The sequence below is a fragment of the Protomyctophum parallelum genome (assembly GCF_964188405.1).
Source record: "Protomyctophum parallelum genome assembly, chromosome: 10".
In the NCBI taxonomy this organism is placed as follows: Eukaryota; Metazoa; Chordata; class Actinopteri; order Myctophiformes; family Myctophidae; genus Protomyctophum; species Protomyctophum parallelum.
In genome coordinates this window covers 30,092,817-30,120,425 of record NC_139704.1, presented here as the reverse complement: position 1 = coordinate 30,120,425, position 27,609 = coordinate 30,092,817, and the positions used below count along the sequence as shown (strand labels likewise).

At 44.7% G+C, this 27,609-nt stretch overlaps 1 protein-coding gene across 4 annotated transcripts in view; it reads left to right on the top strand.

Annotated features, from left to right (window-relative positions):
- The window catches only part of arid4b (AT-rich interaction domain 4B), a 79,898-nt gene that overhangs the window by 19,702 nt on the left and 32,587 nt on the right, over positions 1-27,609 (top strand). For all 4 annotated transcript variants that reach the window (XM_083774555.1, XM_083774557.1, XM_083774556.1 and 1 more), the window contains exons 3-7: positions 7,669-7,779; positions 18,123-18,188; positions 20,208-20,298; positions 22,512-22,591; positions 23,253-23,341. In XM_083774555.1, coding sequence (XP_083630681.1) covers positions 7,669-7,779; positions 18,123-18,188; positions 20,208-20,298; positions 22,512-22,591; positions 23,253-23,341 — 437 coding nt within the window. The remainder of the gene's footprint in view (positions 1-7,668; positions 7,780-18,122; positions 18,189-20,207; positions 20,299-22,511; positions 22,592-23,252; positions 23,342-27,609) is intronic.

Here is a 27,609-nt window from a genome sequence, read left to right as displayed (position 1 = left end):
TACCTGAAGCTGACCATAGGTCAGTACCTGAAGCTGACCATAGGTCAGTACCTGAAGCTGACCATAGGTCAGAGTACCTGAAGCTGACCATAGGTCAGAGTACCTGAAGCTGACCATAGGTCAGTACCTGAAGCTGACCATAGGTCAGTACCTGAAGCTGACCATAGGTCAGAGTACCTGAAGCTGACCATAGGTCAGAGTACCTGAAGCTGACCATAGGTCAGAGTACCTGAAGCTGACCATAGGTCAGAGTACCTGAAGCTGACCATAGGTCAGTACCTGAAGCTGACCATAGGTCAGTACCTGAAGCTGACCATAGGTCTGTACCTGAAGCTGACCATAGGTCAGAGTACCTGAAGCTGACCATAGGTCAGTACCTGAAGCTGACCATAGGTCAGAGTACCTGAAGCTGACCATAGGTCAGTACCTGAAGCTGACCATAGGTCAGAGTACCTGAAGCTGACCATAGGTCAGTACCTGAGGCTGACCATATAGGTCAGAGTACCTGAAGCTGACCATAGTTCAGTACCTGAAGCTGACCATAGGTCAGAGTACCTGAAGCTGACCATAGGTCAGTACCTGAAGCTGACCATAGGTCAGTACCTGAAGCTGACCATAGGTCAGTGCAACAAACTCCACTTGTTCTGCACTAACTTGACTTTCAATTTCCAACTGATCAGTACTTTTAGTCTAGTTTAGTTTATTTGATCGTCCTTCAGTTTCAAATACAATATTTACAGACAATGAATGGAAGCTGTTAGAAAAAAACAAAACATGAAGATTTTGATTGATTGAATATTTTATTTAGGCAACATATAAATGCAAACAGCACAATGTACAGTCAGGCATTTCTGTCCAAAACAAGGATTTCACCGAAGAAAGACCTTTTTTCCATTCGGGTCCCATCCACTCACACATGACATGAATAATAATGTAACACAGTAACAACAATTGATATAACAGTAATAATGTAAAACAACATATACATTTGCTCTAAACATGAAATATACAGTATGCACAGGTTGGGGCCAAAGTTTAATCGGAAGGGGATTATTCGCATAAAGAGGCTGATGCGATCACCTCCTCTCCCTTTGACCTGCTGACAGGTGAATCTTTAGGCCTGTCTTGAAGGAAGCCAGTGATTTGTTTGTTTTGAGCGATGGGGGGAGGGCATTCCACACCTGGGTAGCAGTGCTTTGGAAGGTGAACTTGCCCATATTTGTTTTATAAATGGGTGGCACCAGATCGTTGTTCACGCTCCCTCTAGTTTTATGGCTGTGGGTGTTTTTTTTTAAGTAATTTGTCAAGTAAGTGGGTACTGAGGGCATGGAGGGTAAAGTTGCATTTATATTATTTTGAAAGTCAGGCCCATCTTCAATTGCTTGACTCTGTCTTCCACCCTGAGCCAGCCTATGCTGTCAAAATGCTCCGCATATACAGTAGGTGGGTCATGGGCCCTAGGCGAAGAAGAAGTCAGATTAGTTTGTTTTGGGAAGTTTGAAGTTTGGTTTTATGTGCCATTGAGGTGTTAGGGAACCAGGACGTACAAGAATAGTCAAAAATGGGCAGTATGAGGGCTCCAGCTAAGGTCCTGAGGGCCCTTTTGTTAATAAAGGAGGAGATTCTTCCCAATAATCTTGTCCTTTGATTTACTAAGATGATCAAAAGGAATAGGCAGAAGCTTAAAGCTTATAAATCCTACTTACAACAGAACATGATTCGTATAATACTCATTGGCGTCGGTACAGAAAGTAAGTCTTCTATTCAGAACAGTATTCTGCCTATCCTTAAAAAGAACAGAAAAACACTCACTCTATTAAAAAGCCACTGATACCATTCAGTGATGACAGTTGTTTATTTGACCTGGGAATAAATAGACTAGCCCAAATGTAATACATATTAACATTCCCATGTAAATTAAATAAGCAAACGAGGCTAAATTCAAGTCATAGTATACAATATTGAACTTGGCGTTGTTCATTTAATTTAAATCAAATAAGCGAACAAGGCTATATTGACTTCACATTATTGAAGTAATTTGGCCAAAACAAACAATCTGGGTGCCTTTGTTGTCTTTCTTTTGCAAAGCTTGCTCACGTCACAGCGCTTGATCAGTCAGTTTTCTTGATCAGAGATTATTTATTAAATAAATAATTGAAACCAGGTGTCACTGTCAGTAATCTCATCATGAGAAATTGAGTATCAAATAAATTATTTATTTGATACTCAATTTCTCATGATGAGATTACTGACAGTGACACCTGGTTTCAATTCTTCTACATTCTCCTACATTCTTCTATATTCTCTAATTGTAGAGTTAAGTACTTCTTGTAAATTAAGTATAATGCAGATGCTTTAACAATAATGTAACTCTTGAGATGAAACCAAATGGACAGTGCTAGTTTTCTTGATCAGAGATTATTTATTTGATACTCAATTTCTCATGATGAGATTACTGACAGACAATGACAGACACCAATGTTAAAGTAACAATAGATTATTTATTTATATTACTGACAGACAGTGACACCAATGTTAAAGTAACAATAGATTATTTCTTTAGATTACTGACAGACAGTGACACCAATGTTTACAAACGTTTGCATGCAAACATGACACTGAATGACAGCTGGGTAAAGGCCGCTCGGAAACCTGTGTTTGTGGTGTTAATATCCAGTGGTGGAAAGTAACAACGTACATTTACTTAACCCATTTTGACCTGAGATCAGATTCTAAAAATGTCTGTTTGAAAATGACAGTTTTCTGAAAAATCTGTTTCTATGTCAGTCGTTCTTCGATTTTTCAAAAATAGCAGACCTACAAGCTCTTAGCACGCCACTCGATGGCGCGCTATGAGCTTGTAGATCTGCTATTTTTCAATAGCTAAAAGGTGTTCCCGCCCAAGATGGGTTAAGTACAATTCGAATTCCAGACTTTTACTTGTAACCGAGTATTTCTACTACTTTTATGTAAAGTAAAAGATTTGAGTACTTCTTCCCACCACTGTTAAACGTCTGTTCTGAAGCGGTGAGCACTGAGCATCCTGACTGCCCTGGTGGAGGAAGTCCTCATTATTGATTTATTAATGATCAATCCCGTTCCATCCAGGCTCACACATTAAGGCCTGACCTCAAAATTCAATTCGGCATTTCTTTCACCATGTAGTAAATGCTGCATTCGTGGTCTGGAGACGAGGGCAGTTGTTTTACAGACGGGTAAAAGGGCAGGGGATGAAGCCCCCTTTGATGTCTATGTGTAACGGTGTGTGTGTGTGTGTGTGTGTGTAACTGACAGCCCCACCTGTCTCGGAGTCTTCGACAAACGTAGCCGTACCAGCTCACAGCGTGCCATGATGCAACGTGTTGTGAGCTTGTATATGTGCCCCCAGGATAGGGACACTGAGGCTCAACCAAGTGGTACTTTTTGGGCGGTGTCCCACAGCCCCACAGGGGTCTGTCTATATGTGTGGTTTTCAACCTTTTTCATATGAAGGTCCATTATTAATTCGGCATTTGAGCCACGGACCACCATTTGATGAGATTTAGCCTCATGGCTCAGACCCAAAACCTTTTGTTATCGTTGGATAAGATTTTGTCCACAATTCCATGCTGTTGGCAGACGATCAAAATAACAATTCAGATGTAATGCAGATGTTTAACAATAATGTAACTCTTGAGAGCGTAAAATGAAACCAAATGGACCCGTACGGTTTCAATTTATGCTCTCAAGAGTTAAAGGGTCCATTTGGTTACCAACTCTCCATCATTTAGCTGGGGACCACCTGGAACCCCCCTCGAGGACCACTGGTTGAGAACCACTGGACTCTATATTAATCCTTTTTCCCTCTACACAAAATATCTCTGCCAAAACAGCAGATCTACAAGCTCACTATGAGCTTTTACTCTCCACCAAATCTTGGCGACAGAATATGGACAGGCAGTGTTGTTTTTGGCAGCACATTTTTTATTTTAGTTTTAGTCATAGTCTATTGAATAGTTTTCATTTAGTTTTAGTCACATTTTAGTCACCTGGGATGTTTTTTTTTTTGTTTAGTTTCAGTCGACTAAATATCATAAGACTTTAGTCGACTAAGTCTACAGGTGATTTAGACTAAAATGTATTTTGGCAGGCCTTGATCGTAATGGCTGATTTTACACAAATATATATGATATGATCTAGAAGCTCAAGACAAATTTTAATACAATAAAGTTTACCTTGACCGTGAAGCTCACAATGCGTTGCAGCGCGACGCGTTGTGAGCTTGTAGATCAGCTATTTTCAGCATGCTACCAAGTATAAAATGACTTTTACTGGATCTCTTGTCCACTAGTCCCTTCCTAACATTTTAGTCTAGTTTTTATTTGTTGACGAAATTGTCAATATATTTAGTCTTATAGTTTTAGTTTTCATTTTAGTTTCCATTTAGTTTTCGTCAGTGGAAAAAGGTACCGGTAGTCGACGAACATCTTTCGTCATAGTTTCAGTCGACGAAAAAAAACACTGCTACAGGGTTCAGGTATAGTTAAGATGGTTATCTCCCCCTCCTCCTCCTCCACGCTGGAAACGGCACGTCTGTATCCTCCGAACCTCTGCCCCTTTGTGTCCTTGAGGCGGAGCAGTCTCCATACACATCCAATGATGATACAAGACTCTGCCTTGTGCCTTTCATTAGCTCCACGGACGGTTGTATTCATTATAGCCAGTAGTATAGTATAGCCGAGTTGCTTTTTCTCTCTCTTTGCCCCTCTGAGGCGAATTCTCCCACAGCCAGAGCAGATGGTATGGTATGCTGCGTTTTTTTCCTTTTTTCTTCACCAGATGAATCACTCAGCTGTGTGGGTTTATGTGTGTCGGTCGGTGGCCTGGTCTCTGTGTGAAACATGGTGTGGGTCTGGTCTTGTCTGACTCCTGGTCTGGTCTCTGTGTTCAGCATGGTGTGGGTCTGGTTTGTCCTCCTGACTCCTGGTCTGGTCTCTGTGTTCAGCATGGTGTGGGTCTGGTTTGTCCTCCTGACTCCTGGTCTGGTCTCTGTGTTCAGCATGGTGTGGGTCTGGTTTGTCCTCCTGACTCCTGGTCTGGTCTCTGTGTTCAGCATGGTGTGGGTCTGGTTTGTCCTCCTGACTCCTGGTCTGGTCTCTGTGTTCAGCATGGTGTGGGTCTGGTTTGTCCTCCTGACTCCTGGTCTGGTCTCTGTGTTCAGCATGGTGTGGGTCTGGTTTGTCCTCCTGACTCCTGGCCTGGTCTCTGTGTTCAGCATGGTGTGGGTCTGGTTTGTCCTCCTGACTCCTGGCCTGGTCTCTGTGTTCAGCATGGTGTGGGTCTGGTTTGTCCTCCTGACTCCTGGTCTGGTCTCTGTGTTCAGCATGGTGTGGGTCTGGTTTGTCCTCCTGACTCCTGGTCTGGTCTCTGTGTTCAGCATGGTGTGGGTCTGGTCTGTCCTGACTCCTGGCCTGGTCTCTGTGTTCAGCATGGTGTGGGTCTGGTTTGTCCTCCTGACTCCTGGCCTGGTCTCTGTGTTCAGCATGGTGTGGGTCTGGTTTGTCCTCCTGACTCCTGGTCTGGTCTCTGTGTTCAGCATGGTGTGGGTCTGGTTTGTCCTCCTGACTCCTGGCCTGGTCTCTGTGTTCAGCATGGTGTGGGTCTGGTCTGGTCTGACTCCTGGCCTGGTCTCTGTGTTCAGCATGGTGTGGGTCTGGTTTGTCCTCCTGACTCCTGGCCTGGTCTCTGTGTTCAGCATGGTGTGGGTCTGGTTTGTCCTCCTGACTCCTGGTCTGGTCTCTGTGTTCAGCATGGTGTGGGTCTGGTTTGTCCTCCTGACTCCTGGCCTGGTCTCTGTGTTCAGCATGGTGTGGGTCTGGTCTGGTCTGACTCCTGGCCTGGTCTCTGTGTTCAGCATGGTGTGGGTCTGGTTTGTCCTCCTGACTCCTGGCCTGGTCTCTGTGTTCAGCATGGTGTGGGTCTGGTTTGTCCTCCTGACTCCTGGCCTGGTCTCTGTGTTCAGCATGGTGTGGGTCTGGCGCAAATACATCTGACGCATATTCCGGAGGATACATCCGCCGATAGCTTCTCTGCATTACGTTGTGACCAGGCTTTTCTTTTCGCAGATAAGTAAGCCTGGGACCGAGGCTAGGTCTGTCCTGAGTCTTGGCTGGACTCGTGAACAGTGCTGCAAAAGCACATGCAGAGAGTGTTAGAGGGGCAGGGGCTAAAATCCCGTAAGAGGGCACTTTTGGACATTATTCTTAGCAAAAATACGCGTCGCGCTGCGACGTGTTGAGAGCTTGTAGATCAGCTATTTTCGGGGCGCAACCCAGCACTCTTTAGCTATAGAGATGCGGCGTACATATACATACAGTACACGACATGGATTTCTAAACAAATGTGTTCAACGCAAAAAAAATACTGTGATCAAGTTCAGGAGACTTTGGGGGGGAAAAAAAGCTATTCTCCTTGAATGTTGCCTTCCGGCATGGCATGGAAAGGAAAGGAGAGGAGGGGCATTGGCATTTCTTTCACCATATAACTAAATGCTGCATTGGTGGTCTGGAGAGGGCAGTTGTTTTACAGACGGGTAAAAGAGGCTTTGATCATGTCTTCTATGTGTTGTGCACGTCCCTGTTGGCTGGTCGTGAACAGTGCTGCACACACAACCGTGTCTTACAGTCAGGGTGGAAGCGTTCCCAGAGGAACAGCCTTGTGTTTTCATTCATAGACGGGTGCTCTTCCCGATCATTAGATTTTCTTTTTCTTTTAATATATATTTTTATCTCACGATTTTGTAACCCATTTTTCACCCCTGTGTCAATCATCTAATGTGATCCTGGGCTCTACACACCCTCCACCAACCTAGTCCCCATATATGGGGGACAAGGGGAGAGCAACGGACTTGAACTCATGCTTCCTTCATGCCTGAGTGTCCAAGTTGCTCCTTTACACCTGACAGGGGGGAGTTTCCCTGGTTGGACGTAGCGCGTGGAAGGGACACGTTATTCCAACCAGTTCCTTTCCCCTCCATCAGGCTTTATAAAGATTTTCTTTATAAAAAAAAAGAAAAGAAAATTATGTCAAAAGTGTTGTTCAAATGAATGAATATGAATGAATGAATGAATAGTTTATTTCGATCTTTCAGAGAGGGAGACATTACACAAAAAACCTTTTCTTTTGTGATGGAAAAGGCATAGGCAGAAGCTTAAAGCTTATTAGTGCCTATCCTTATCTCAACGTATTCCAAAATACTGTTGGAGATATGCATAACAATCAACAAAACAAACAAATTACATTTATAGAAGAATAGAAAATTAAACAAACCAAAAGCAAAACAGAAAACAGACAACGAGAAAAACAAAAACAATGAGGGAAAAAAAGACAAAAAAACAGACAAAAGCTACAATGTTATACTAAGTCCAACTCTACATGGCATCAGTGGTTCAGTGTTGTTTATGTTCATTCCTGTATATATCCCCCCTGTCCCTGGTGGCAAAAATCATTTTCAGATGGGCGGGGTCCTCTGCCAAAGACATTAATGCCGGTTATATATCATTTGGGGGGGGTGGTCCGACCTTGGCACGAAAAAGTTTGTAGAGCTATAGTGATTTAGACGGCAGTTTGTAGAATGGACTTCCTTCCTGATCCTGACCTGTCCTCCCTTCTTTCTCTCTCTCCCTCCAGACTCTGGACGAGCCCCCCTACCTGACCGTAGGGACGGACGTCAGCGCCAAGTACCGAGGGGCCTTCTGCGAGGCCAAGATAAAGATGGCCAAGCGGCTGGTCAAGGCCAAGGTAAAGACAATGAATGGCCTCTGTGTGTTTATCATCCATCATCGTCCATATACTAGTCACTATGTTTATCATCCATCATTATGTCCATATAGTCACTATATGTGTGTGCTGGGTGGCCGTGATGTGTGCTTATTAGAGCCAGACCTTAGAGTATGTATGAATAGAGACGGCTCCCGGAGGAAACCCTGAGGCGAAATGGACATAGTGGCCCGAATTTGGTATATTGCAGCGCTGGGCCAAACACATGAACGTGCTGGTCCGTTGACTATCATTGTGCACGTTCATGATGACACGTGAACGCTGTTTCATACGGCAACGTGTGCAATGATAGTCAATGGCACAGTGCGTTCATGTGTTTGGGCCAATCAATCCCAGAATGCACTCTGTTCCTACCCGCAAGGAGGAAATCGCCTCATGCGCTTTAGAGCAACTTAATGCAAGTGGATGGGAGGAGAAATCTGGCGCCGTCTCTATTAATATATACTCTAAGAGCCAGACCCATAATATCGTCGATGTGTTGGCTATTATTTTACTTTTCTGACAACCACGAAAAGATAGGAATCCAAAACGATACACAAAGATCTGGCATCGGTTGGGCTCTAGTGAAAAATGGCTGAATATAGTCTCTCTTATACTTAAATTGACCGTGCTGTTGTTTTCTTGGCAGTCTGTGTACTTGACCACTCGCTCACCCTGCTGTTGGTCCACTAGAGTTCATGCCATTTACTCCAATCTTGCGCTTTGTATTAAGCAGTGTTGGGGAAGTTACTTTGAAAGCGTAGCTTGTAAACCTACAAGTAGCTCACCATGGCAGTAGCTTGATCAAGCTACATAGCTACCCCTGGAGAAATGTAGCTTGTAAAGCTACAGCTACATAGGAAAAAGTAGCTCAGCTACTTTTATTTTTATTTTTTATATGAATGTAGCTAAAATACCACAAGCTACAGCAAAATGTAGCTAAGCTACGTAGCTCAGCTACATGTAGCTTAATACTCCCCAACACTGAGAGGCAGCTGTTGGCTTGTCAAGTGCTGACATGCCCTCAAAGCAATCAGAAAAAGGAACAGTCCTTGATTTTTCAAAGGGGGTTCTAGTACAAGAATTAACACAGCAACCAATGGTCAAAATGAATATATTTATTTCATGTTATTGCCCAAAATTGTAGCTTGTAACTTGAGTAGCTAAGCTACAAAAAATGACCCAAAAATTAGCTGAGCTACTTGACGAGGTACACAAATATGAATGTAGCTAAAATACCACAAGCTACAGCAAAATGTAGCTAAGCTACATGTAGCTTAATACTCCCCAACACTGGTATTAAGTCACTCTGGGCAATTTGATAAATGCCTAAATTGGGATCATAGTTTAAAATTGTCAAGATCCTGGAATTATCCCACCTAGAGGAGTTGTAGTTTCTCTGGCTGTGGCGATTCCTGAAGGTTTCTGCAGCCAGGCTTACACATCAGAATCAGTGAAGATGGCAACATGAAAATGTTTTACAAGATCATATATTATAATCACATCATGTAAGGGGGTTGGCATAGCTTACATCACGTAAGCTGTGCCTCGTCATCTCAATATTATTCAGTACCTTTATTAATAAAGAGGAAGATCATCTTCATAAAACCAGTATGAAGATGTTTGCACCACACATACAGTACCGAATACCGAAGATACATTGATCAGAGCCCAGAATATTCTACTTTATTCCGTATATTGTCCGCCACGGCCAAATACATATGTTAGTTATAGTTAGTTAGTTTCATTTATTGTCCACGTGTGGAAATTTGTCTTCGGTCTCAAACAGTAAAAAACAAACAGTTACAACAACAGCAATAACACTTACACACGTATTTTCTCATGGCAAAAAAGTGCAGGACAACAAACAGTGGCAAATACATTGGAAAAAGCAAATCTAGCGAGACATGGTATCATTTAGTGCCTTAATGGCATTTGGTATGAACGAATTTTAAAAAATGTTACGGTTAGCCTTTGGTACTTTGTTTGTACCGTCTACCAGAGGGCAGTAGTTGGAACTCCCTGCAGAGTGGATGAGAGAGAGGAGGTCATTTGCTATCTTGACAGCTTTTTTTACGAAGTACCTCCTTGTAGATGCAGCCTAATTGTTTCTGTCTCTTCACAATGATTGAGGCAAATATCACTTTGGGTGGTCCTCCTTGACATGAACAGGTTTGAGAACCACTGGCCTATAAGGGGGGTCACCAGTTGAGAACCACTGGCCTATAAGGGGGGTCACCAGTTGAGAACCACTGGCCTATAAGGGGGGGCCACCAGTTGAGAACCACTGGCCTATAAGGGGGGCCACCAGTTGAGAACCACTGGCCTATAAGGGGGGGGGGCACCAGTTGAGAACCACTGGCCTATAAGGGGGGCCACCAGTTGAGAACCACTGGCCTATAAGGGGGGCCACCAGTTGAGAACCACTGGCCTATAAGGGGGGCCACCAGTTGAGAACCACTGGCCTATAAGGGGGGGCCACCAGTTGAGAACCACTGGCCTATAAGGGGGGGCCACCAGTTGAGAACCACTGGCCTATAAGGGGGGGCCACCAGTTGAGAACCACTGGCCTATAAGGGGGGGCCACCAGTTGAGAACCACTGGCCTATAAGGGGGGGGCCACCAGTTGAGAACCACTGGCCTATAAGGGGGGGCCACCAGTTGAGAACCACTGGCCTATAAGGGGGGCCACCAGTTGAGAACCACTGGCCTATAAGGGGGGGCCACCAGTTGAGAACCACTGGCCTATAAGGGGGGCCACCAGTTGAGAACCACTGGCCTATAAGGGGGGCCACCAGTTGAGAACCACTGGCCTATAAGGGGGGGCCACCAGTTGAGAACCACTGGCCTATAAGGGGGGGCCACCAGTTGAGAACCACTGGCCTATAAGGGGGGCCACCAGTTGAGAACCACTGGCCTATAAGGGGGGGCCACCAGTTGAGAACCACTGGCCTATAAGGGGGGGGCCACCAGTTGAGAACCACTGGCCTATAAGGGGGGGTCACCAGTTGAGAACCACTGGCCTATAAGGGGGGCCACCAGTTGAGAACCACTGGCCTATAAGGGGGGTCACCAGTTGAGAACCACTGGCCTATAAGGGGGGGCCACCAGTTGAGAACCACTGGCCTATAAGGGGGGCCACCAGTTGAGAACCACTGGCCTATAAGGGGGGCCACCAGTTGAGAACCACTGGCCTATAAGGGGGGTCACCAGTTGAGAACCACTGGCCTATAAGGGGGGGCCACCAGTTGAGAACCACTGGCCTATAAGGGGGGGGCACCAGTTGAGAACCACTGGCCTATAAGGGGGGGCCACCAGTTGAGAACCACTGGCCTATAAGGGGGGGCCAACAGTTGAGAACCACTGGCCTATAAGGGGGGGCCACCAGTTGAGAACCACTGGCCTATAAGGGGGGTCACCAGTTGAGAACCACTGGCCTATAAGGGGGGTCACCAGTTGAGAACCACTGGCCTATAAGGGGGGGCCACCAGTTGAGAACCACTGGCCTATAAGGGGGGTCACCAGTTGAGAACCACTGGCCTATAAGGGGGGCCACCAGTTGAGAACCACTGGCCTATAAGGGGGGGCCACCAGTTGAGAACCACTGGCCTATAAGGGGGGGGCCACCAGTTGAGAACCACTGGCCTATAAGGGGGGGTCACCAGTTGAGAACCACTGGCCTATAAGGGGGGCCACCAGTTGAGAACCACTGGCCTATAAGGGGGGTCACCAGTTGAGAACCACTGGCCTATAAGGGGGGGCCACCAGTTGAGAACCACTGGCCTATAAGGGGGGCCACCAGTTGAGAACCACTGGCCTATAAGGGGGGCCACCAGTTGAGAACCACTGGCCTATAAGGGGGGTCACCAGTTGAGAACCACTGGCCTATAAGGGGGGGGCACCAGTTGAGAACCACTGGCCTATAAGGGGGGGGCACCAGTTGAGAACCACTGGCCTATAAGGGGGGGCCACCAGTTGAGAACCACTGGCCTATAAGGGGGGGCCAACAGTTGAGAACCACTGGCCTATAAGGGGGGGCCACCAGTTGAGAACCACTGGCCTATAAGGGGGGTCACCAGTTGAGAACCACTGGCCTATAAGGGGGGTCACCAGTTGAGAACCACTGGCCTATAAGGGGGGGCCACCAGTTGAGAACCACTGGCCTATAAGGGGGGGCCAACAGTTGAGAACCACTGGCCTATAAGGGGGGGCCAACAGTTGAGAACCACTGGCCTATAAGGGGGGGCCACCAGTTGAGAACCACTGGCCTATAAGGGGGGTCACCAGTTGAGAACCACTGGCCTATAAGGGGGGTCACCAGTTGAGAACCACTGGCCTATAAGGGGGGTCACCAGTTGAGAACCACTGGCCTATAAGGGGGGGCCACCAGTTGAGAACCACTGGCCTATAAGGGGGGTCACCAGTTGAGAACCACTGGCCTATAAGGGGGGTCACCAGTTGAGAACCACTGGCCTATAAGGGGGGTCACCAGTTGAGAACCACTGGCCTATAAGGGGGGTCACCAGTTGAGAACCACTGGCCTATAAGGGGGGTCACCAGTTGAGAACCACTGGCCTATAAGGGGGGGCCAACAGTTGAGAACCACTGGCCTATAAGGGGGGCCACCAGTTGAGAACCACTGGCCTATAAGGGGGGGGGCCAACAGTTGAGAACCACTGGCCTATAAGGGGGGGCCACCAGTTGAGAACCACTGGCCTATAAGGGGGGGGGGGGCACCAGTTGAGAACCACTGGCCTATAAGGGGGGGGCACCAGTTGAGAACCACTGGCCTATAAGGGGGGGGGGCACCAGTTGAGAACCACTGGCCTATAAGGGGGGCCACCAGTTGAGAACCACTGGCCTATAAGGGGGGGGGGGGCACCAGTTGAGAACCACTGGCCTATAAGGGGGGGCCACCAGTTGAGAACCACTGGCCTATAAGGGGGGTCACCAGTTGAGAACCACTGGCCTATAAGGGGGGCCACCAGTTGAGAACCACTGGCCTATAAGGGGGGGCCACCAGTTGAGAACCACTGGCCTATAAGGGGGGGCCACCAGTTGAGAACCACTGGCCTATAAGGGGGGGCCACCAGTTGAGAACCACTGGCCTATAAGGGGGGGCCACCAGTTGAGAACCACTGGCCTATAAGGGGGGGCCACCAGTTGAGAACCACTGGCCTATAAAGGGGGGCCACCAGTTGAGAACCACTGGCCTATAAGGGGGGTCACCAGTTGAGAACCACTGGCCTATAAGGGGGGTCACCAGTTGCTCACAGTCTCTTCCTGGCTGCTGAGCATCATCATGTGCCTGTGGCTCTGTGCTGTGCTGTGCTGTGCTGATGAAGGCATCGCACGATGCACATCATCTCTCTCTCTGCTTCCCCAGTGGGACTGTCTGGAGCATCTGGCTAATACAATAGCGACAGATCACTCATCTTTTTTGCCTTTTTACACGAGCGTGTGGGAGGAACAAAGACACTATAAGACAGGACGCTGACTGTTATTCACCACCGTGTCAACTTATTGTAGTTTCCCCTGTACAGACAAAAGAGCAGAGATGTTCATCGCTCTAGCATAGCAGCTGTAACTGTCAAGATGATGAGACGTTTTTTATCTCATGATCCATGCTCAAACAGGTACGATGAATTATACCTTCTCGGTTATAAGCCGTATAGGCGTCGACGTTGTTCGTGACAGCTCTTCCACTTGTGTCACCATACGGTGTTGAGAAAGGAGGATTCCTTCTGAGGAAGCTTGGCGTGTGAGACGTCGCGTGCACGTCGCACGCTACTTTGAGCACAAACATTGAATCATAGCGAGCAATTAGTCTGGCTGGGGGTTGTTGTGATTCTGAATATTCCTCCGTAATGACTGCCTCTACGAGCCAGTTCGGTTCATTAGTCCACTGTTTGCTTGTTGAACACAGACAGTAGATGGTTGCTTGTTGAACACAGACAGTAGATGGTTGCAGCATACAGATTTCTTTCATGTGGCTTTTTAGGTTCGGATTAAATTAAGTGTAGGCAATTAGTTTTTTCTGTGATGATAATCTGCACTATTTATCTGAAACATGAAACCCGCAAATTTACATTATTATATAAAGCATCCCTATAGAGCGTCGCAGTCCCGTCCCCTTTCATGACGACGCCAGGTCCAGGAAATGAATCCCAATGCATTTTTCCCATAGACATTACATGACAACAAACACAATATTTTGGACCAAACAAATAATTACAAAGACGAAAAACAACAAAAAAAAGTGTTAAAACCTGCCGTTGTTTTCTACTTTCTAATTCTTTGTTTGGCCCAAAAATTGTGTTTGTTGTCATGATTTGTCACGACAAGAGTTGGCTTTGTCCGCGGCGTATAAACGTCTTTAAATAAATACTTTCTGAAAAGAAAAGAGGAAAATGAACGGGGATTTATTTTCCGGGTCTCTCGAGGGGGGGGGGACTGCGACACTATATAGAATCCCTACAGTATTCTGGGACAAACATTTGCGTGAAACTAGCATACTGTATATGTACAAGGTAGAGTGACTTGGGAACAGTGTTGTTTTTGGCAGCAAATTTTGATTTTAGTTTTAGTCATAGTCTCTTGAATAGTTTTCATTTAGTTTTAGTCACATTTTAGTCACCTGGCTGGAAGGTTTTAGTTAGTTAGATTTTAGTCGACTGCTGAAAATAGCTGAAAATAGCTCATCTACAATCCCACAACGCGTCGCGCTGCGACGCGTTGTGAGCTTGTAGATCGGCTATTCTCAGCATGCAACTAATTGTAAAATGACTTATACTGGATCTCTTGTCCAATAGTCCCTTCCTAACATTTTAGTCTAGTTTTTATTTGTTGACAAAATTGTCAATATGTTTAGTCTTACTTTTAGTCATCATAGCTTAGTTTTAATTTAGTTTCCATTTAGTTTTCGTCAGTGGAAAAAGGTATTCGACGAACATTTAGTCCACAAAAACAACACTGCTTAGTTGGGAACCAGGAGGTTCTCAGTTCGATCCCTGTGGGCTCCCCCAGAGTTAGTGTTGTCAAAGTGTCCTTGAGCAAGGCACTGAACACTTTTCATTGCTCCTGATGAGCATGGGTGAATGTAATGCACGGTCTATGTAAAGTGCCTTGGATATAGGAGGCGCTATAGAAATGCGACCATTTACCACTATATACAGTAAATGCACCATTTAAGAGGTTAAGCTAGACTACGGTCCTGGCAATAATTATCAACTTTCTGGAATTTAATGTAATGTTTGGAGAAAAAAAAGCCACTGCAGAACAATAAATATGATTTTGTTTCCACACAAAAAACTGGTTGATTTGAACGTGTTTCATGTTTCATAGCATTGTCTGTGTTTTACATGATACAAATTCAAGAGAACTGTCCTCAGTCATATAGTTTTGCAGGGGAGGGAAATTACCTAGTATGAACTTACTAAAATTGGTTACGGTGGAAGTCGTCCAGCCCTGAATCTGGGCCGTGCTGATTTGGTCGATCATACGCGGTTTGATTGATTGGGGAGTCTGGCACTCACCGGCTGTTTAGATTCAAGCTGTCATGCAGTTTAATGCGGGCGGTGAATCATGGTATCGGAGCTGAAGCTACCTCGGCGGGAGTCTGCAGGAGGGATCAGGTGTTTCTGACATTCACAACAAGAGAAGGATTTAGAGGAGGGGAGCCGCGGCACGGTCCTCCTCATCCACAGCCCTCCTCCTCCCTTCTATTCTGGGGAAAGAGGGAGGGAGGGCTCCCCTCCCCTCCCTCCCTCCCTGCCCATCCCTATATGAGGGAAGGGAATTCCTCTCTTCTGCGACGAGGCCAAGGAATGCAATTATCTCCATAGTGGAAGAAAAAAGGGCTGCCTCAGGAGGAAGTAGCTTTACCAATTCTCTTCCCCTCGTCTTTCTTTAATGACCTGCTTTTCATGGCCGCCTCGTATGTTTCACTGTCTACTTGTGTCTCGTTATCATCGGGCTCGGCTTGAGTTTCGTATTCGTTCTCCCGATCCTGAGAATCACACTGCGAATTTAATGGGACCATTGTCTATACCGGCAGCCTTGTCTTGTTAGGAACAATGCTTAACATCTCTCATTTGTGTGTTTGCGCGGTGGAGAATTACAAGCTCAATCGCAGTGGAATCCGAAAGTTAAATCTGTTTTTCTTCTACAGTGCAATACATTTTGATCCTAAAAAACTAATTTGTGCCTAAAAACAAATTCACACCCCTGACTCTAAAACCAAAGGAGGAGCACACTTAGAGTACAACTATCACAGTCCACCCCGGATGCCTCGTTTGCTTGAATACATCATGTCGTGCATCGAAGATAGCCAATGGTCTACATACATGCTCGCAACGGGCAACGCTGTGGCGCATTGTGAGTTTGTCGATCATCGATGCGCAATACTGGCGTGCAACTTAGTATAAATGAGGCCTTGTAATGTCATTAAATGAGGTAATTGATCTCAAAGAAACGGACAAGTTGTTCCAATCAGATGGAGCTTTAAACTGAAAAGCGCGTCTCCCAGTTTCATTAACCCATTCTGACCGGGCACCCATTTTGGTGTTAGCATCATGTTATGCTTTATCTATTGAAAAATAGCAGACCTACAAGCTCATATCGCGCCACCGAGTGGCGCGATACGAGCTTGTAGGTCTGCCATTTTTGAAAAATCGAAGAACGACTGGCATTTTTAGAATCTGATCTCGGGTCAGAATGGGTTCATCAGACCAGTGTGTGTCCAGTGGAAAACCTCGTATGAATCTGATCTCAGGTCAGAATGGGTTAAACGTCGTGGGCACAGTAAAACAAAGTTGTTGAGTATATCTAAGAGGGTATCTAGAGTTATATGGAAGTGATAGCAGACAAAAGTGCAAATGTCTCCTCGCTTGAGGAGTTAACCGATTTAAAGTGTCATACGGCGGTGGCGGCGGTGGCTCAGGGGTAGAGTGCCTGGATGGGAACCGTAACGAAAGTTGCCAGTTCGAACCCGGGCTCCCCCAGAGTTACTGTCGAAGTGTCCTTGAGCAAGACACTGAACCCCTAATTGCTCCCGATGTGCTAGTTGGTGCCTTGCATGGTTTCCGCTGCCATCGGTGTATGAATGTGTGTGTGAATGGGTGAATGTAATGCACAATCTCTGTAAAGCGCCTTGGATAAAGGCGCTATATAAATGCACCATTTACCATTTACCATACATGAGGACACCTCAAAACAAATCCACAGATGGCTAATATTGTAACTTAAGCAACATGTAATGAATGTAGATGAGCCATGACTGTCTGTATGTCATATAGCTGATGTTGTCAGGCAGATGCAAGATTACCTCAGCTTGATGAGATTATGATTTGCTACAACTCTCACCCCAGGGAGGGGGGGGGGTGTGTGAAGGGGGATGGTCTTGGAACATGCAGCACATTACAGTCGCAGCATAAAAAACGGACTACAGAAGAGACAGAAACAATTAAGTTGTATCTACAAGGCAGTACTTCGGAGAAAAAAAAGATAGCAAATGACCTCCTCTCTCTCATCCACTCTGCAAGGAGTTCAAACTACTTCCCTCTGGTAGACGGTATACAAAGTACCAAAAGCTAACCGTAACATCTTTAAAAATCTAAATGATACCATGTCTCGCTAGATTGGTTTTTTAATGTATTTGCCACTGTTTTTGCCATGAAAATAATTGTGTAATTGTTGTTACTGTTGTTGTTGCCGTTTGTTTTTTTACTGTTGTTGAGACCGAAGTCAAATTTCCACACGTGGACAATAAATGAATAAATGAATAAACTACAATCCTTCTATATGTATGTAGTTTCTCACAATTACAAATAAAGGTAACAACAATGGCATAGAGGGTATACTAGTAGTAGCAATGCATTACTGTGCAAACAACAACCTGGCAGCAGGTGTGGATACTAGGACAGGACCACCAACAATAGCTCTCTTCTTGGCACCGTGGGCATGTTTTTCCCCCGTCTGGTTGGTCATAAACGCTGTTGCTTCAAAAGCAATAAAGCTGTTTTGCTTCGACTAGACCAGCGTGAGGCTGGAGTTCAGGAGTCTAATCAGCGTAGTGGGCCAGTTATATAGAGTCCAGGGGCAGTATGTATGTAGTACAGTGTGTGTCTATCTCTCTCTCTGCCGTCTCTCTCTCCAGTGTGTGAGATTCCTGTAACTGTGGCCTCGGCCCAACCCGTTCAAGGGGGGGTTATGTGTTTACTCTCATTGCTGATTCTGCTCCCCCTTTCCTTTTCCTTTCCTTTCCTTTCCTTTCCTTTCCTTTCCTTTCCTTTCCTTTCCTTTCCTTTCCTTTCCTTTCCTTGCAGGTGACCTTTAAGCCAGAACTGACCACGGCTGAGGTTCACGACGAAGCCATCAAAGGACCTCTAAAGGTAAGGCCGCTTTTTGATTGATTGTTTGATTGATTGATTGAGAGTTTGCAGAATTACAGTACATTTCAAGCACAACTCAATACAAAAACTGTTAACTGTGAGTGGACGACCCAATAAAGCACTTGTTTACAAGAGGGTCCACCTTGTTCAATTCATCAAAACATTTAGAGACGTACAAATAGACACTTCTATATAGCCAAAAAAAAAAGAGAACAGGAATTCATCAGGGTGGCTTGTAGTCACTGAGTGACGCCGTTGTTACTTAAAGGTATATTCAGTGATTTCACTCAAAAAACCTTAGGTTTCGTTTTTTGGCTGTGGGACCCAGCCTTTCGTCCAATCAGGATAGAGAGTCAAAAACGAAACCTAAGGTTTTTTGACCCCCAGGGGTTAACTGGGGACAGGGAGGAACTCCTTATATGGCCAGCACACTCTATAGTAGGGAGGATTATCACAACAAAACAAAAAAATAAGTGATATTAGAATTAAGTGAAATCACTGAATATACCTTTAAACACCAAATAAATAAAAGGACAAACAGCGCTATAGTTTGTCATAGTCTCCTTCAATAGTTTTCATTTAGTTTCAGTCACATTTTAGTCACCTGGAATGTTTTAGTGTTAGTCTAGTTTTAGTCGACTAAATATCATAAGATTTTAGTCTACCATCAGTCGGCATTAGGACGGCATCAAGGCCCGCCAAAATACATTTTAACGACTAAATCAACTGTAGATTTAGTCGCTGAAATGTATTTTCATACTATTTTGGCGGGCCTTGATGCCGTCCTAATGCAGACTGTTTTTACACTTGCTGAAAATCTACAAGCTCACAACGTGTCGCTCTGTGACGCGTTGTGAACTTATAGATCTATTTTCAGCATGCAACCAGGTGTAAAATGACTTCTACTGGATATCTTGTCCACTAGTCCCTTCCTAACATTTTAGTCTAGTTTTTATTTGTTGACAAAATCGACAGTGTATTGAGTCATAGTTTTAGTCACAATGGCTTAGTTTTCATTTAGTTTCCATTTAGTTTTTGTCAGTGGAAAAAAGGTAGTCGATGAACATTTTTCGTCTTAGTTTTAGTCGACAAAAACAACACTGTATAGTCAACAGTCTGTCTGGAGAGACGACTTAAACACTTTAACTTCACAACAAGGTTGTTTTTCAGCATTGTGACAGAACAGCAGCTTAAATACTTACTTTACGTACAGACCTTACAGGTTCATTCGTGCAGTTGCTTTTTTTTGATTGCTTCTGTTTCGTCATGTTAAGCTGAAGCATACAATTGTGTTGCAGATTACACTTTTTCATTAGATTTCATAGATGGCATAAATTTGTATTCAGATATTTAACCACTCAAACCCTAAACTTGACCTTTCAGTACTTGGTCTCTGTACTTTGTCAGCTCTTTTTCTCCCTCTACACCAAACCTCTTTGCTGAAAATAGCATATCTACAAAGCTCACAACAAGAATGTTTCCCCCTGAATAGGGACGCTTTGAGCTTTTATATTTATTTATAGCTTCATACAGTAGGTTTATCAGTCAGAGTCAGACGGACACATCACAATAATGATGGTTACCCGATCATTACATGCAGTAATCCTGGTCTCTAAACTGCCTCCCCCTGGCCAGCCGGGGCGCCTGATGGAGGGGAAAGGAACTGGTTGGAATAACGTGTTCCTTCCACACGCTACGTCCAACCAGGGAAACTCCCCCCTGTCAGGTGTAAAGGAGCAACTTGGACACTCAGGCATGAAGGAAGTATGAGTTCAAGTCCGTTGCTCTCCCCATGTCCCCCATATATGGGGACTAGGTTGGCGGAGGGTGTGTAGAGCCCAGGATCACATTAGATAATTGACACAGGGGTGAAAAATGGGTTACAAAATCGTGGGATAAATATTAAATAATAATAATAATAATGATGGGTTATATTCATTAATTATAATGAGGTTTAATGATAATCTTTTAAGTATAGAGTACTCTGGATATAAGCAATTTCTCCTCCTTGGACTTCAGGTGGGTGCTGTTGTAGAGGTGAGGAACCAGGATGGAGTTTACCAGGAGGCTACCATCAATAAGCTGACAGACGCTAGCATATACACTGTGGGTGAGTTACCATCAATAAGCTGACAGACGCTAGCATATACACTGTGGGTGAGTTACCATCAATAAGCTGACAGACGCTAGCATATACACTGTGGGTGAGTTACCATCAATAAGCTGACAGACGCTAGCATATACACTGTGGGTGAGTTACCATCAATAAGCTGACAGACGCTAGCATATACACTGTGGGTGAGTTACCATCAATAAGCTGACAGATGCTAGCATATACACTGTGGGTGAGTTACCATCAATAAGCTGACAGATGCTAGCATATACACTGTGGGTGAGTTACCATCAATAAGCTGACAGACGCTAGCATATACACTGTGGGTGAGTTACCATCAATAAGCTGACAGATGCTAGCATATACACTGTGGGTGAGTTACCATCAATAAGCTGACAGATGCTAGCATATACACTGTGGGTGAGTTACCATCAATAAGCTGACAGATGCTAGCATATACACTGTGGGTGAGTTACCATCAATAAGCTGACAGACGCTAGCATATACACTGTGGGTGAGTTACCATCAATAAGCTGACAGACGCTAGCATATACACTGTGGGTGAGTTACCATCAATAAGCTGACAGACGCTAGCATATACACTGTGGGTGAGTTACCATCAATAAGCTGACAGATGCTAGCATATACACTGTGGGTGAGTTACCATCAATAAGCTGACAGATGCTAGCATATACACTGTGGGTGAGTTACCATCAATAAGCTGACAGACGCTAGCATATACACTGTGGGTGAGTTACCATCAATAAGCTGACAGACGCTAGCATATACACTGTGGGTGAGTTACCATCAATAAGCTGACAGACGCTAGCATATACACTGTGGGTGAGTTACCATCAATAAGCTGACAGACGCTAGCATATACACTGTGGGTGAGTTACCATCAATAAGCTGACAGACGCTAGCATATACACTGTGGGTGAGTTACCATCAATAAGCTGACAGATGCTAGCATATACACTGTGGGTGAGTTACAATCAATAAGCTGACAGATGCTAGCATATACACTGTGGGTGAGTTACCATCAATAAGCTGACAGACGCTAGCATATACACTGTGGGTGAGTTACCATCAATAAGCTGACAGACGCTAGCATATACACTGTGGGTGAGTTACCATCAATAAGCTGACAGATGCTAGCATATACACTGTGGGTGAGTTACCATCAATAAGCTGACAGATGCTAGCATATACACTGTGGGTGAGTTACCATCAATAAGCTGACAGACGCTAGCATATACACTGTGGGTGAGTTACCATCAATAAGCTGACAGACGCTAGCATATACAATGTGGGTGAGTTACCATCAATAAGCTGACAGACGCTAGCATATACACTGTGGGTGAGTTACCATCAATAAGCTGACAGACGCTAGCATATACACTGTGGGTGAGTTACCATCAATAAGCTGACAGATGCTAGCATATACACTGTGGGTGAGTTTTAATCTCTTCACGGACTTCTGCACCACAGTGCAGTAACCCATTTAGACCTGAGGACGATTCTACAAATATCTTCTAAATCTAAATGTTTCTATGTCAGTCGTTCTCAAACATTTTCATGTCAATGACCCCCAAAAATATATATAATTGGCCACCGACCCCCATCTGAAAATATGTTGTTCCAGGGACGCCCCCCCCCCCAGAAGCCAAGCTTTGAGTTGAAAACATTCACTCTGAAAAAAATTATATTCAAAGATTTACACCACATTTTCACGATTTTTCAAAAAATAGCAGATCTACAAGCTCGCTGAGCTTGTAGATCTGCTATTTTTCAATATCTAAAGTACCACATGTGCTTAAAACACCAAAAGGGGTTCCCGTCAAGAATGAGATCAAATCAAAGATTTTCAAGGGACATATTTTGCTGTCCTTTTATTAACAGCCAGGAGTAGATACAGGTCCTTGATGTACTAATAATGCCATGCGATCGGTATACTGACTGGCCTTGGGTGTCAGTGTCTGCCTCGGAAAAAACCCTAGAAAACAACCTGTTGGCATTAAAACACGGAAACCGTGAAGGCTGTGCTAAAGCATGGCACATTTTAGTAAGTGAGAAGGAGGGGTATATGTTTGAGATTTAGTGTCCTGGAGGTCTCTGGGTGTGTGTCTGCGTGTGTGGACGGCTGGCCTACATACAGAACAACCTAACAGCATTTCTTTCTCTCCGCTCTCTCTCTCTCGTCTCCGCAGTGTTCGATGACGGCGATGAGAAGACCCTCAGGCGTTCCTCTCTCTGCCTGAAAGGAGCACGTCATTTTGCAGAGAGCGAGGCGAGTCCCTGTCGTTGCAAACGGCAACAGTTTTACACCAGCATTATTCTGTTCGTCTCAAATCTCCCAACAGTCCCAAAGTACTTTTTTCTTTGTCTCTTTGTGCTTTATTCTGGCACTGAATAAAAAAACCCTTCTTATACGAATGGTGCCCGTATGGACGTCCAAATGTTCAGCTGCTGTCTGAAATGCACAAAGGGGCAATAATATATTTCCAGGAAACCTAAACTGATATTGATGCAAATGTGATGAGAAGAAAAATCCCTCCTGGCTATAATACATCCACAGCAGCTCGTGGATGTACGTTCCTGACTGTGCAAAGAATTTCTTTAACCCATTTTTGACCTGAGATCAGATTAAAAAAAATGTCTTCTACATCCTGACAGTTTTCTGAAAAAGCTATGTTTCTATGTCAGTCGTTTCAAAAATATCAGACCCACAAGCTCGTAGCGCGCCACTCGGTGGCGCGCTATGAGCTTGTAGATCTGCTATTTTTCAATAGCTAAACCATAACATAATGCTAACACCAAAAGGGGTTCCCGCCCAAAAATGGTTTAAGCTGCACACAGGATGCATCCTCTGCCTTCTGCAATTCAGGTCTAATAAAAAAACAAAAAACAAATGACACTGTCTTTTGACCTCTTGTCTCTCTCCCTCGCAGACCCTCGACAGGCTCCCCCTCACCAACCCAGAGCACTTTGGCACCCCCGTCATTGGCAAGAAAGGCAACCGAGGCCGGCGATCTGCAGTGTGAGTATTTTGCCCTCCCTCTCTCCGTGAATCCAGGCTGAACTTTTAACCGTGTAACATATGACTTGTTCTCGACGTTGGAGATCCAGCTGGTCGACGACGGTGGCAGGCTTCCACATTGATGTAGTGATCTCTCTCTGTGTTGGAAAGTAACAGTGGTACTGACCCCCTGCAGTGTTGTTTTTGGCAGCAAATGGTAGATTCGGTGTCCCCGCACCGAAAATAGCCCATCTACATGCACTCAACAACTCGTCGCGCTGCGAGCGCATTGAGAGCGCATTGAGAGCTTGTAGATCAGCTATTTATGGCAGCCGTTTTGGTGTTTTAAGCATTATGTTATACTTTGGCTATTGAGAAATAGCAGATCTACAAGCTCTACGAGCTACAAGGGGGGGGGGTCCCTGGAACAACATATTTTCAGATGGGGATCGGCGGCCAATTACATAATAATCCTTGACATGAAATATTGAGCAACACTGATATAGAAACATGGGTATTTCAGAAAACTGTCAGGATTTAGAAGAACATTTTTTTAGTGGTGCAACCACTCCTACAACCAGCAATATCTGTGTTCACCTATGTGTTCACCTATGTGTTCACCTATGTATGCATTAATGAGCACGAGTATGACTGAGTACCAGTAGGGGCGCTGTTTGCCAGAAACAGAGAGAGAGAGAGAGAGAGAGAGAGATAGTATTAGTGCTGCACTTTTGCCTGCTAATGAGAGAGAGAGAGAGGAGAGGAGGAGGGGGAACTGAGTTGCACCACTCAGTTCACACGGGTGTGATTTTTTTAATTCGACGTCAGGCCTAAACGCGTAAACGGATGTGCAGGAGGACAGCCGTGGCACCGTTGCAGCTCAGGCGGATGTGATCATCTCTCCCTCTCGTAGGATGTGATCATCTCTCCCTCTCGTAGGATGTGATCATCTCTCCCTCTCGTAGGATGTGATCATCTCTCCCTCTCGTAGGATGTGATCATCTCTCCCTCTCGTAGGATGTGATCATCTCTCCCTCTCGTAGGATGTGATCATCTCTCCCTCTCGTAGGCGACCGACCGATCCGCTCCGATGGATATTTCTAATAGTTCTAATGTCGCTTCTCCAGGGAGGCCGGCGCGAGTGCCGCGTGGGGGGGGTTGTACAGCACGGAGATAATTGGGGCTCCTCTTCGTTTAACCCATTCTGAACGGGAACCCCTTTTGGTGTTTAAAGCATTATGTTATACTTTAGCTATTGAAAAATAGCACATCTACGAGCTCATAGCGCGGCACCGAGTGCCGCGCTATGAGCTTGTAGGTCTGCTATTTCTTTTTTTATCGTGAAAATGTGAAATATTCTTTCCTTCAGAGAGAACGTTTTTAACTCAAATCTTTGCTTCTGGGGGCGTCCCTGGAACTACATATTTTCAGATGGGGGTCGGCGGCCAATTACATATAATTCTGGGGCTCCTTGACGTGAAATAGTTTGAGAACAACTGATATAGAAACATACGTTTTTTTCTGAAAACTATCATGATTTAGAAGGCATTTGTAGAATCTGGCATCGGGTCGAAATGGGATAAAGAGGACACTCGGCTCCATAATCTCATTCTCCGACTACCTCCCTAATGGTACTCAGGGAAAAGTCAATATTACTCTTCAACGTTGACATAATATTGACTTGGAGTAGTCCCAGTAGCACATTAGAGCCTTCCACCCCCTTTTTATTTTTGGTCTTTACCTCAGAAGAACTAGGGTTGATGACATGAGTCTTTTACTTGGGTTTAGTCATTGTTAGTTGTGCCACGACGAAGTGAAGCAAAACTATTACTGTTACTCTGCCCACAAACAAATGAACACGCCACGCCACCAGACACCCCAAATGAGTGGCAATGCAGGGGTTTTTTGGTTCGAAGTATCCCGGCCTGATCAAGCCGCTTAATCTCCAAATGCTCCCCCTCGAGTGCTCATAAGTCACACAAAACGAACAAATATTTCAATGAGCCACGCGACTCAACTATGCACACCTCTTGGGTCCGGGTCGTCTTGTTTTAACCCATTCTGACCTGAGATCAGATTCATACGAGGTTTCCACTGGACACACACTGGTCTGATTAACCCATTCTGACCTGAGATCAGATTAAAAAAAAATGTCAGTCGTTCTTCGATTTTTCAAAAATAGCAGACCTACAAGCTCATAGCGCGCCACTCGGTGGCGCGCTATGAGCTTGTAGATCTGCTATTTTTCAATAGCTAAAGCATTACATGATGCTGACACCAAAATGGGTGCCCGTTCAGAATGGGTTCATATTAAACCTCAAAATGCTGACGCCTCAGAGCTGTGAATTGAGTTAACGGATGCGTAAGACAAAGTAAGCGTGGCGGTTTTACAGTTTTATTGCAAGCTACAGTACCACCTGCATGAATTATCGGCTATAGGAACTTCAGTATTGCATGACTGTTGCAACTGTGATTGGAAGCCTTAGATGTTTTCTGCAGCTCTGTTGGTTTTACCTCTCCTAGTCCTGCTGGGGTTGGCCTTCAGCGTTCTGGGGCCAGTCTAGTGAAACGCACACAATGAAATCCGTGCGCATTTAACTCGGAAGAGTGCACCAAATGGAACGCGTCCATTTTTGTCAGTGGTGGAAAGTAAACAAAGTACATTTATTTAAGTACAATGTTGAGGTATTTGTACTTTACTGGAGTATTTCCTATTGTCAATGCTGTTAGTTCTACACATCTTGGATCCAAATATTCTACTTTTACTCCACTACATTTCTTTGAATACTTTAGTTACTACTAGTTAACTTTGATAGATAATAGAACTTTAGAAGTTCTATTATTAATACAAAACATACAGTAAACCACTTAACCAGCCCCATTCTGCTATTTAATGCAATGTGTTGCGATGGGACGCTTTGTGTGAGCTTGTAGATTCTCTATTTTCAAAAGATTTTTGAATACATTTGAAAACTTGAAATGGGACGTTCTGCACAATGAGTACTTTGCACTTTTGGTACTTCAAGTACATTTTGAGGCTGATACTTTTGTACTTTCACACATTTTGAATTCCGGGACATTTACTAACGGAGTATTTCTACATTGCAGTATTGATACTTTTACCTGACGTCAAAATTTAAAAAAATGTCATCAAAATCCTGACAGACACTTATGTGTCTATGTCAGTGGTGCTCAATATTTCATGTCAAGGACTGTAAGGACCCCAAAAATTATATGTAATATGCCTCCACCGCCCCATCTGAAAATATGTTGTTCCAGGGACCTCCCCAGAAGCAAAGATTTGAGTTAAAATGTTCACTCTGTAATAATATATATTCAAAGATTTGAGGCACATTTTCACGATTTTTCAAAAATAGCAGACCTACAAGTTAATAGCTATGAGCTTGTAGATCTGCTATTTTTCAATATCTAAAGTATAACAATACCCCAAAGGGGGTTCCCGCCCTGAATGGGCTCAGTAAAACATTTGGGTGCTTTGGTATCATCATGCATGATGCCAACCGTGGTGAAGTAACGCCTCTCAGTGGTTAAATGATTTTATTTATTTGAATTCATTCTCAGATCTATATCCACTGATTGTGGTTATTATAAACATGGTGGTTTATATATTTTTAAATGTATGCAGTTATTCTGTGGTGGGCGCAGTGTGGAACTGCACTTAACCCATTCTGGGCGGAGACCCCTTTTGGTGTTTTAAGCATTATATTATACTTTTAGCTATCGAAAAATAGCAGATCTGCAAGCTTGTAGATCTGCTTTTTTTATCGTGAAAATGTGTCGCAAATCGAGTGATTGTTTTCAACTCAAATCATTGCTTCTGCCGTGCCAAATGTTTTACAACTATTTACTCAAAATAATAAGAAAAGCAAGCAGTAGCTAGGGGGGAAAAAAATACAGTATACAATATTCCATGTACACTACAGACTGTGTAGGGCGGCTGGTGTAGCAATATATGTGCATACATGATGTTGAACGTTTGAGCTGGGGGGCGGGGGGTCCGGGGGCCTCGGGCCAGGCACGTGGTGGCGGGCTGGGGGTCTCCGGGGCCTCTGTCTCCACGGGGTGCGAGCGGGGGCTGGATGCAGGCCGGGGCCTGGCTGTGACTAATAAGGTCATGTATCTGATGCATATTGTGAGTCATGTCTCCTGCTCTTTTCCTGCCTATAGCCTTGCTCTCAACTTGAAAAATGCTGTACTGTTGTAGTTATGTCAAGCTGTTTTTATGTTTACCTTTGTGTCTGTGCGTTTTTGTTGTTTTTTTGTTTTCG